General features: G+C 42.3%; 1 protein-coding gene and 1 long non-coding RNA gene across 2 annotated transcripts; one reads left to right on the forward strand and one right to left on the reverse strand.

Moving 5' to 3' along the window:
* Positions 1 to 2,414: 2,414 nt before the first annotated feature.
* Positions 2,415 to 4,410, reverse strand: LOC127537120 (uncharacterized). Its single transcript, XR_007946604.1, has 2 exons — positions 3,897 to 4,410; positions 2,415 to 3,393 (listed from the first exon to the last, which is right to left on the reverse strand). It is a non-coding gene; the product is annotated as an uncharacterized LOC127537120 (long non-coding RNA).
* Positions 4,411 to 4,646: 236 nt separating this feature from the next.
* On the forward strand, positions 4,647 to 11,703 carry entpd5a (ectonucleoside triphosphate diphosphohydrolase 5a). Its single transcript, XM_022193261.2, has 13 exons — positions 4,647 to 5,091; positions 5,436 to 5,515; positions 5,817 to 5,960; positions 6,358 to 6,433; positions 7,019 to 7,054; positions 7,460 to 7,548; positions 7,633 to 7,712; positions 7,857 to 7,918; positions 8,029 to 8,130; positions 8,828 to 8,971; positions 9,083 to 9,139; positions 9,906 to 10,021; positions 10,162 to 11,703. The coding sequence occupies exons 1-13, from the start codon at positions 4,647 to 4,649 to the stop codon at positions 10,243 to 10,245; spliced, it is 1,515 nt and encodes a 504-aa protein (XP_022048953.1). The 3' UTR covers positions 10,246 to 11,703.
* Positions 11,704 to 11,706: the final 3 nt, after the last annotated feature.

Raw genomic sequence — 11,706 nt, forward strand, 5'->3', positions numbered from 1 at the left:
GTTGTTTGAGCCAAAGTGGACTTCATGGGAGACGACCAAGGAGGACACCACTGCTGAAAAAAACTCATAAAAAAGCCAGACTGGAATTTGCAAAAATGCATGTTGACAAGCCCCAAAGCTTCTGGGAGAATGTCCTTTGGACAGATGAGACCAAACTGGAGCTTTTTGGTAAGGCACATCAACTCTATGTTCATAGACTCAAAAACCAAGCATACGAAGAAAAGAACACTGTCCCTACGGTGAAACATGGAGGAGGCTCAGTAATGTTTTGGGGCTGCTTTGCTGCATCTGGCACAGGGTGTCTTGAAAGTGTGCAAGGTAAGATGAAATCTGAAGACTATCAAGGCATTCTGGAGAGAAATGTGCTGCCTCGTGTCAGAAAGCTTGGTCTCAGTCGCAGGTCATGGGTCTTCCAACAGGACAACCATCCAAAACACACAGCCAAAAACACCCAAGAATGGCTGAGAGAAAAGCGTTGGACTATTCTAAAGTGGCCTTCTATGAGCCCAGATCTGAATCCCATTGAACATATGTGGAAGGAGCTGAAACATGCCATTTGGAGAAGACACCCATCAAACCTGAGACAACTGGAGCTGTTTGCTCATGAGGAGTGGGCCAAAATACCTGTTGACAGCTGCAGAACGCTCATTGACAAATACAGAAATCGTTTAATTGCAGTGATTGCCTCAAAAGGTTGTGCAACAAAATATTAAGTTATGGGTACCATCATTTTTGTCCAGCCCTATTTCATTAGTTTGTTTTTTAAATAATTATGTTAATCAACAATTCAAAAGTGATGGCTGATTTTGATTATTTAATTTTCAATAAATTTTTATTTATTGTTACTTTTGTGAGTTTCAAGTGATTTCAGTGAGAATTGTGGGTTTTTCCTTCTTTAACTGAGGGGTACCAACAATTTTGTCCACGTGTGTAGCTAGTGTCAGGAGGGGGTGGCTGCACAGATTTTTGTTGAATTTCACATGACAGTAAAATACAGATAAAATTAACAAAGGCCCACCTATTTACGGCACTGTAAAAGTATACACAATACCAGAACCATGAAACGGAAGCAACTGAATAGAGGAAACATTTATTTTATTCTTTAAACCTGTGCTTGTTAGCTTTAACAAAACTGGAAATGACTGTCTTGTAGCAACACTACCTCTTTTTATTTATGAGGCATGAATTAAAAACTTTTTGAAATATCAACATTTTGTACAATGGCTGTGCTGTTTGTAACATCTCCATTTAGAAAGTCATTAAACCTAAAATGTAACAATTATATTCCGTCCTTGATACATGTTTGGATTAATAAATTGTTAAGTTCATAAAATGTCAGAAGAATCACAGATATATATTACATTTTTGTGAAGTTTAAGAAAGTTGAACCAAAATTGACATTTTGTCATCCATTAACTTTTGGCTGCAGTTTAGTGTTTTACATGCCTCCAAGAAAAGGATTTATTTAGTGAATCAAAAACCAATCACTATGGGACATTCATAAGATGTTTGTCCTGCTCAACAGTGTCTGGACTGTCACAGACTGCCTGTATTTGTCGCTTGTCTTGTAATTACAGTTTTCTCACGCTGGACTCCATCAAACAGGATCTGTTTTCACATGATCTCCTCCCACATGATAACATGAGATACATTTGGCTCCTGTCACTTGTATTGTCCTGAAAAGAATTATGTGTTTTTTGCTGCCATCTCCCACAGTTGTTTTTTGCAGTTATGGGAAAACCACTGAGAATCAACGTAAATGCAGTTGGCTTACATCTTCGAAGAAGCCTATCCAAATGAAACAATGTAAAGTTGGCACAGGTCATAATTCAAGCCCGAAACCACTTGAATTCACTCCATCATCTTGTTCAGCCTTCTGCAGGCAGGAGTCTGAGTGTCCACTGCAGATTATTCATCAAACAAAAAAGCAGATATCGCAAATGTGTTGGGTGTAGCTACTGTAAACTGAATCATGTAGGGTCGCTCTCTGCTCTGGCATCATGAACAGAGCTTGAGGACTAAATTTAATGGTAATTACTATGACAGTAAAGAGAGAAAACTGAAATAACCCTGAGCTTTTCAAAGCTGTCATTATCACTGGAATTGTAATGACAAGGTTTGGGTCTCTTCAATGGACTTTTTGGGGTAGGACACCCACAAACATGACATTCCTGAGGGTAACATTGCAGCATATTAATGATATATTGCACAGTGTAGATTACAAAGCTGGGGTCCCTTCTCATGCTTTACGGTTTCAGTTAACTTGAAACAAAATACCAAACTGTGAATTGAGACTACCTCTCATTTAACATGGAGGTTTGTAATGCGCTGCGTCATGCAGTAGACAGGCACTTTAGGTTTATACAGTAGTAGTGCATAGTTGACCGACATATTCACAAGAATTTGACATGATATAGAGACTCCAGGAGATTATTTTATGTTTTTCAAGAGTGAATACAAAATACACAATTTCAGACATTCTCAGTGTACAGTTTACTTTATATGAGATTTTCCTTGGAATTCAGTTCCTATTGCATCACTTTTTTAAGTGGTAAAATAAATGTAGGTGTGTGCTGAAAAACATTCTGTGATTCATGGCAGAAGCAGCAAATGTCCTAAGGTGGATTACAGCTACCCAAACATTGCACTTTAGAAACAGTAATTGCAACATTAACCACAAGATGAGCCTGAGCTAACAATGATTTTGGAAAGAAAACACATGGCAGATAAAACACGGCTTCTTTAATATTTCGAACAGGACATTTTAATTCAGTTTTATTAATCACATATCCTGCTGTTAACATGCAACCAAGACAACTATGGGCACGAGTCAGCGAGAGGTCCTGCACATGTACGCTTTGATAGGGGCGAACGACCATTCTGGTGAGCCACAGGATTGAAAAAAGTGGCCACAGTATTTAGAAAAAAGGAAGGAGGAAAGAAAGTCCAATATTTTTAGTCCAAATTACAGTGTTGGAACAGTGCTTTGCACAGTCGAGTGTCCTGGGAGTGGAATGGCATGATGGGTGAACACTGATGCCAAGCCCCACCCTCCCCACATTGTCCTCTTCCTGCACTTTCTTGTGCCCATCAGCGGGACCTCTGCCCTCCTCTTTACCCTCCTGCCTGGGCTGGCCAGTGCCTCGGTTTTCTGCCACAGTCTTTGCATGAGTTGAAACAGGGGGTTGAGACAGGGTCAGTTCTCCAGGGATGCCTCTATCGCTACACTACCGGCGCCTTTCTTTTCAGATCTCTGTCCTGTTTCTGTTGATCCAAAGTGGGTGAAAAATATCACAGCCCGGTACAAATGTCAGTTCATGTGAGGTCTCTGAGATGCCTCGCCTCTGCGCTCCACTGCTCTGGAATATCCTTGATGATTCTGCACTCATGACTCTGAAACATAACATGCGAAAACATTAGCTGATACACTTCAGCTCGGCTTATGATGCCATGCCAACCACCCACCTAAAGTGGAGAAACAGCTACTCATGCTTTTCATGCATTCTCTCGTGAAACGTGCCTTGCAGCCCAAATATTTTTCCCTTGGAAAGCCTGTGGTTAACACAGGGATGAGTGGGAGTGAGATGATTGCTAACATTCTTTTAACTTTTATGCCAGCTGGAGTGCAGGTCACATTTGCATTTTTTAAGGTTGGTAAAACAGCTGCAGTAGATTTAATGTGGTGATTATTGCAGGATCATGAAGAGAGGGGTGAAGAGATTTTTTTTATTCATGCATAATTCATTCCAACTACCAAACATGATTTAGTAAAGGTAGTCATTTGCATAATAAAAGAATACAATCTAGCTTTAAGCTGAAATAAAAGTATTTATTTTAGAGTAATGCACTGTCATCCACAAAAAGGACTGATGTATTTCAAGTGAAGCAAAACTTACCAGTACTTACATGATAAAAATGTAACCCAAAATGAATGCAAACATGAGAAAACTTCACTATTGAACTTTTACAACCTTCACTAATTAATATAGCAACTCTACACACAGGCCTTTATAACAGCCAAATAGTAACTTACATCACCCCTAATTTGGGCAGTAGCAACTTATGAAGTCCAAAGAGTTGCAGGGTGAAGGAATTTCTGAGAAAATGGGTTTTAAATACACCCATAAAACGTATTTTAAGACCATTTCTTTAAAGTTTTTTCAGTGTGAGCCATTCATTTTGAACCTTTATAAACCCCTTTCTCCTTTCCTAAGGGGATTTTTTTGGCTCCAGAATAACCAGTAAAGATGAGGAGGGGAAAAACAGAGCCAAAAATAATTCTCCTTGTAAAAAAAGAGAAAAAGAAAAGAAAAAGAAAAAAGGAAATGCTGTTAGGAGGCAGGTAGTCACTCTCCAATTCAGCTCACAGGAGGGGGGACTCCTGATGGAGCTGGGATGGACCTCCACAGGATTGGTGGATGGCTGCTCCCGGTGTGGCCCCATGCCAAGCCCTTATGTCTTTATATACTGTAATCAGATGACCGGACAGTCCTGAGTGTGCATCGCATCCACTCTGCGTCTCTCCATCTCCACTGCTCTCTCTTCAAGGGCCCCTCTCAGCCTTCTTCTCTTTTTTTTTTGCTCTCCAGCATCCACAGGGCTCCTCTCCGCTCCAGCTGCCTCCTCTGTCTCCGGCTGTGAAAACAATGGCCACGCCGAGCCTGCTCCTCTCTCTGTACGTGTGGTTCCTGGCCGGGAGCCTCCTGTCAGAGGCGACTTACTACCGGCACCACCGCTACGTCCCCCACTTCTACCGCTACCGGGAGCATTCCGCCAACACGGAAAACCTCCTCCCCGAGGTCTCCAACCCGGTGCCTGAAGTCGTCCAGCCCGGCGAGCCGACCTACCCCCAGATCCCCGAGGTCTTCCACCCGGCGCCCGAGGTCATCCCCCCCATACCGGAGGCTTTCCACCCGGTGCCCGAGGTGGTGCATCCCGTAGTCGAGTCCTACCACCCACATGCGGTGCATCAGCCCGCACCTGAAGCCCCCTCACCTGTCAACATGAGTCGTGTTTTCTATGGGATCATGTTTGACGCAGGCAGCACGGGCACCAGGATCCACATCTACAAGTTCATCCAGAAGGATCCCGGTAAGCCTCCCTCCGTCTCTCCCTCTCTGGCTCTCTGTAAAGTAAGGTTTGCACATGCTGCTGCTGCTGCTGGCTCCCACTCTGTTTGCTCTTAGGTCATTCACTGTGTGGTGTAAGGACATGCAGAGTGCAAAGGCAATGCAGCTTCTAAAAGTAGCTGAGCTGCACTTTTAATTTGCCTGTCTGACTCAACTGTGTAGGAAGCAGACCTTTTAAAAGCTGATTGTGGATGTAGGTGAAGCGAAAATCCTGAGTAGTAAAAATAAAGGAAGTGCAATTAACACAGAAAGTCACACACTGTTGGGTGTCTGGTTTAATGATCTCATCACTTTCTTTTGTTTTAGTTGAGCTGCCTGTTCTGGACAATGAAATGTACCATGCAGTGAAACCTGGACTGTCTGCCTACAAGGACAACCCTGAAGAGGTATGTATTTCTGTTTACCCTTATCATTAATTATCAGGTGTATTAGGGAGTTGTTCACTGTCTGCAAACCGTCAAACCACCGGGATTTTCGTTGGGTTGGGTTCATGTGATGTAAACACCATGTAATTACTGAAATGCTGCCCACAGAAATGTTGCTGATGCTGTCACTGCTGCCCAATCTTGTCTGCTATAATTGACGTATCTTTTAAAGACCGATCTGTGAAGAAAATTAGAGATAAAATATGCCTTTTTGCTCCCTGATTGGCCACCAATGCTCATTCTGCCGCCAACTCTTCTGCAGGGTGGCAACACCATCCGCCAGTTGCTGAAGATCGCCAAGAAGACGGTGCCAGAGGATGAGTGGAGGAGGACCCCGGTGGTCCTGAAGGCCACGGCGGGTCTTCGTCTGCTGCCTGAAGACAAGGCCAGTGCTCTTCTGAAGGAGGTGAGGCACGTTTTCTCTCTGCCCTCAGACAGTTTGGCACAAACACCACCCGCCCCGCCAAGGAACGGGATGCGAAACCACTAAGTGCTTACAAGTGTCACTGAAAAAAAAGGCAGCATGTCTGCCCATTTGGTGGCTATCATGTTGCAAAGAACAGCTGTTGTGGGGTTGTGTGGAGTAACCATATTTGTCATTTTAAGTATTATTCAGGCTACTGTTCCAGCCATGCTTGTGGTTTAGTTATCTGTCACTCTAGAATTCAGCACAGTTTGTCTGCTGTCTCCTGAATACACTGAATCATAATAACAGCAAGGTATTGCAGCATGTAGTTTAGTAGAATTGCACTGTTTAACACATTTTCAGTAAATGTTGACATAGTTTTGAATCTATTCCACAGGTACGAGATGTATTTGACGAGTCCCCTTTCTTTGTGCCAGACAACAGTGTTTCTATCATGAACGGAGCAAATGAAGGTGAGTTATCTTTAATTACATGGTTACTTTTTGCACTATATAAAGTATGCAAAACATATGCTTTTAATTGGCTTTAAAATTAAGATTTTAGTGTTTTTTGACTGAGGTATTGTCTGACCAGGTGCTTTAACAGCCTCATGCGCTAATGATGTATCAAACAATGCTGCTCTCATAATTCCTTTTTACAAGAGTTCTGTTACCACCAACTCACAGAGACAAATAAATACACCAGTGTGAGTTTGAGCGGCCCCACGCCCTTTAATTTAAAGTGAGCCTCCACATCACTCATTAAGACACCCTCACTATGTTATGTTTCATCACAGAGCGTGTGCTATTTGTTATCCTCACTTTATGAGTGCAATAACTTTACATCTGAGACAACTGTAATTACCTGGGCTGGTCTGCAAACCTACGAGCTAAACCAACGCTGCTATTTTAATGTCAGCCTAATGAAGGAGAGCTGGACTAAAAGTCATATTCAGTTTATTCTGAGCGCTTGAACATTTTTAAATGGGAAAATTGAATTGTAATCGCTTCTCGGGGGTTTGACTAATGCTTCCTTTTTCACCCGTGTGCCTGTTTTAGGAGTCCTCGCCTGGGTTACAGTGAACTTCCTTACAGGTAAGACATTGCTTGTGTTTTGCTATGGTGGTGTTAGTGGTCAGGAGACTCATATCTGGGGCTCCAGTGTACACAGAAGCCCAGCAGTGAAAGACTCTTGTCTCCTTTCTGAGGTTATGAGTTTGAATCACTGGCCCCAAACAGGTTGCAAAAACAAGCAATATTTCCTCACATTTCTGACTCAGCCAGGATACATGAAATTAATGTTAAGCAACAGCCTTAAACCTCTGACCAAAAAGGTACTTTCCCTCAGCTATTATCTATGAGTACATGTCTTTCTAGTACTAGGAGGATTAAAATGAATCATTTCCAACTAAAATTGGCGATAAATCCACACTATATGCTCTGTTATCTACCCTGATGATGGATAACATTCTTCATCCACTTTCTGCTTGTTTCCTGTAGGTCACTTGTACTCCAACACCAGGAGGACAGTGGGCATCCTGGATCTGGGTGGAGGATCTACACAGATCACATTCCTTCCAAAGTCAAGGGTAAATTAAATACTTGATATGGTTGATAAGTGATTTGTTTTAAATCAAAAACATGCCACTAAACATTTGTCGTTAATCCAACAGAAAACTGTTCAGTCTGCTCCACCAACCTACATCGCCAGATTCAACATGTTCAACCACACGTACCAGCTCTACACACACAGGTAAATAACAGAGAACCAGAATACTGCAGTGTCATGTCTTGAGATGTGATTTTTCTCATTAAAACTTACACGTTAGGATTATTTAGAGTAAAACATACATATCTGTCAAAAAACTCACTATAATCATATGTCACCATCATATAGCTACCTTGGTAATGGACTGTATGCGGCTCGTCTGGCCACTCTTGGAGCACTAGGAGCTGATGGTACAGGAATTCTTACCATTTGAACACATTTCTATTTGAATACTGTGTCCTTCTTTCATAAATGTATTCATCGGAAGATGGCAAACTGTTTCTTGTGTTTGTTTTCCCAGGCCTGGATTGGAAAATCTTCACTAGTTCCTGCCTCCCAAAAAAGTTCAGGGAAGATGTGACTTTTGGAGGAACCACCTATAAAGTTAGCGGTATTCCAGACGGTAAGATAAAAGCACTCTGAGGTTTTGATTGCCTTCCCTGTGACTTGGATCCAACAATCCATACATTCTTTTGTCAACTCTGGAACACAATAGAGTACAGTACAATACAGTCTCACTTGAGAACATTCATCGGCTGAAGTTCTTTTAACCTTGGCGCCAAACGCATGTTTTGTCATCCTCTCTCTCTCTCTGTCTTCCCCCTCGAACAATTATACTGCAGTCAACCTTGTATTTAAACGAAAAGAAAACTGTCAGTTAACTTCACAAATAAGGCAGTCACTCCCATACCACAGTCAAGTAGCCAAAAGATGCTGGGCTTGTCCCTGAGTTGTTATTTTTTTGTGTAACGAGCAGCTTGATCTGGCCCGCGCACAATTATGTGGTAAAAATAGACAGCACAACAGGGCTGTGCTAACTGCCACTCTTGTCAGCACATGGTTTTGCCGGCACAACAGAGCCAACCATACCCATGGGGCTGTGGGAAACTTGTCCTTCTGGGGCTTCCCTTGTATATTATCTGGTGAGCCCCCAGCTTCAACCGCTGGCTGACCTCAGAGCGAGGCTCCAAGCTCTTCCAATTGTATTCCATCTGTCGTTGGCTCTGTGCAGCTTTAACTCACTGTTTGCTCCACATTTTTCAATATTTAGTTAAATTATTCTTAAAAAACCTTACAGTGTCAACTTTCTCTTACTCCAGGATATGCAGGCTATAAGCTGTGCTACTATGAGGTCATGAAGGTCATCAAAGGAATCGTCCACCAGCCGTATGAAGTGAAAGGCAGCAGCATCTTCTATGCTTTCTCCTACTACTTTGACAGAGCTGTGGAGTCTGGCCTCATCGGTGAGTGGACCCAGACCAGCGAGTCACCGTCCAGTACCATTATCTTTTATACTAATTATCATCTTTTGCACAAAATAGGTATTCAAATTGCATGTTTGTTTTCCTGCACAGATAGCAGTCGAGGTGGTGCGGTTGAAGTCAGGGACTTCAAGAAGAGAGCCAAAGAAGGTAAGAGTTACATGCTATCTTCTCTAGGGTTGAATAAACTTGCTTGGGAACCAAACAGTCTTAGTTTTACTGTACTGTACATTCATTCAAATCACTTCTACTCTAAACAGCAAAAGTGGACTTGTTTCCCAATAATTGCACCAAACTGGCACAGCTTATCATGACAAAAAAGAATTCATCACAGCAGCGAAATGTAACTGATTATTTGCTAAAATGTGTCAAGGAGACAAATTACAGAGTAAACACACAGTGCGTTCACATCCCACTTAAACGTCTTAGTATGTTTAACCAATGCACACTATGCTTATCAGCTGACATTTGTGACAGTTGTGATGAACCACATTTATAGCAAGTAGGACTGAGTTGGTGTGTTATGTAAGGCTGTTTGTGCTGTGAGAACACTGTCACATGGTCTCGAGGAACAAGTCTAACTCAAGCTGGGCTGGCAGCTGAGCTGAAGATGTCTGTCTGGCCCGGGCAGGAGGGCACCTGACAGCCACACACCACCTGGGCGCTGACACATACTGAAACACACACACAGACTGTTTAACACCACCACCCACCCGCACCCTTGCGCTGACCTTCAGCCCTGCTCCTCGCACCTCCCTGATTATTCACCAAACAAAACAGAAAGGTCATCTTTTAATCATGTAGCACAGGGGCTAGAAACGCAGCTGTTTCACTATTATGTGGAATGATAGGATGCAAATTATTTGAATTAAGTTAATGTCATGTCTAAAACTCTTTTGTCTTTTGTGTTTTGCAGTTTGCAACAAAATGACCAAATACCGTGCTATCAGCCCCTTCCTCTGCATGGATATGACATATATCACTTGCCTGCTAAAGGAAGGCTTTGGATTCAAGGACAACACTGTTCTGCAGGTAAGAGAATCAGAGCCAGGTTACCGTGGGCACTGCATGTGGGAGTAGAGATATGAAAAGCTGCATGACATGACAGAACATTCACATTCTGTCAGAACAGCAGGACTAACGGGCTGCATTTCCTCTCACTCATTCAACAGCTAGCCAAGAAGGTGAACAATGTGGAGACAAGTTGGGCCCTGGGGGCGACCTTTGACTACTTCAGAAACCTCAACATCCACTAAGGACAGCTCCACATCGCTGCAGCTGGCACTGAGAGGGACAGTCTGTCACTGTGGGGCTTCCCCTCCTCCATCCACCCTCCACCGGCCCGTCCCCTCACAGATACACCTGGTCCCACCATGCTTCCTCCCCCGCTACACCCTCTCATCTCCTCCTCAACCTCAGCACCCTGCGAACACTTCGAGAACTGTTGAAAAAGAAAAAAAGAAATCACTATATTTTTATAAGGCCAGCTATTTCTACTGTATGTTGAGCCCATAACTGGTGGGCTGACTTTATTTTTGTAAAGCGTTTACATTTTTTAATTCCTTATGGGTGTCTGATCTGAAATGTCTTCCTCACCTACCTGGAAAGTGTGTAGAGGGTAGTTACAAAGCGACACAACCAGTCATGGTATTTGGTGCTTACTGTGGTCCTGGCTTGCACTGTGTGCTACAGTGGAACAAATTTAGTGACTAGTTGCTGGAACTGCAACCATAGTTGTCTGTCTAGATGCTTGTAAATCCACTTTCTTTTTGTTCTAGCAGTAAATTATTTTACAGGACCCTAGTTAATTCGCTCCTAGCATTAGACGAGTTAGACTTCATCGGAAACAGAGTAGTTGACAACCTTACAGCTTCTTTTCCTCAACGTTGCACGTAACACTTTAACTGCAGATATTGTAGCTACAACATGATCAGTTGCTTTGATGTCGTCTACAGAGTTGTACATAATCATCAGTAGTGTTGGATTCACCATGACTCAGGGGGGCGAAGAGAGCGCTGTGGAGAGCAGATTCTCACACAGTGATGTATAGCCGTTACATGTATGAGGTTTTTGCCCGTATTTTTAAAGTGCAGCCATTATCGTTTGTTTCGTCTAGAGTGGGAAAGACCTTATCAAGCGTGGCTTAATTGCAGGGGCCTTTGGTCTGAGCTGTATTTTACACCAGTGACAGAAAAACCACTCATCAAGGGGAGACAGTGCATCCAACAGCATAATCTACAGCCTTTAAACACAAATTATGTAAAATTGTTTTTTCAAATCATTTTCTCCTTCATTTGTTGCTCAGAAACATTAGTCATATTGATTTCTGTTTGTGACTTTTTCTTGTGAACTGTACAAATATTTAAATAACTGAAAGTTTATCTAAGAGTAGAGTATTTTAATTATCCTCATCCAATATTAACTTTTGATCTCTTTGTGTAACTGCTCTCTAAGCCATGCCTATGCTGTTTCTTCAGTATTTGACATAATCAACAACTACTGCTGTATATATACATAATGTAAACTTAGTGAAACTATTTGACAGGTTGCTTTTATATTACAAAAACTTTATGCTGCACAATCGCTGAAAAATGCCTCTGTGTTCATCAGTACAAATAACCTGATGCCTGACAACATGTAGATTGTTTTTAATAAATCCAGTGACATAAGTGTATACTATACATGTATGTTTTAATAAAACATGAAAAATGTGATTT

Source organism: Acanthochromis polyacanthus, chromosome 1 (assembly GCF_021347895.1).
Source record: "Acanthochromis polyacanthus isolate Apoly-LR-REF ecotype Palm Island chromosome 1, KAUST_Apoly_ChrSc, whole genome shotgun sequence".
Lineage (NCBI taxonomy): Eukaryota > Metazoa > Chordata > Actinopteri > Pomacentridae > Acanthochromis > Acanthochromis polyacanthus.

Coding starts and splice junctions, on each gene's coding strand:
- entpd5a (XM_022193261.2), top strand. CDS start 4,647: ATGGCCACGCCGAGCCTGCTCCTCTCTCTGTACGTGTGGTTCCTGGCC. Junction 5,961..6,357: donor CCAGTGCTCTTCTGAAGGAG/GTGAGGCACGTT, acceptor TCTATTCCACAG/GTACGAGATGTATTTGACGA. Junction 9,140..9,905: donor CAAGAAGAGAGCCAAAGAAG/GTAAGAGTTACA, acceptor TGTGTTTTGCAG/TTTGCAACAAAATGACCAAA.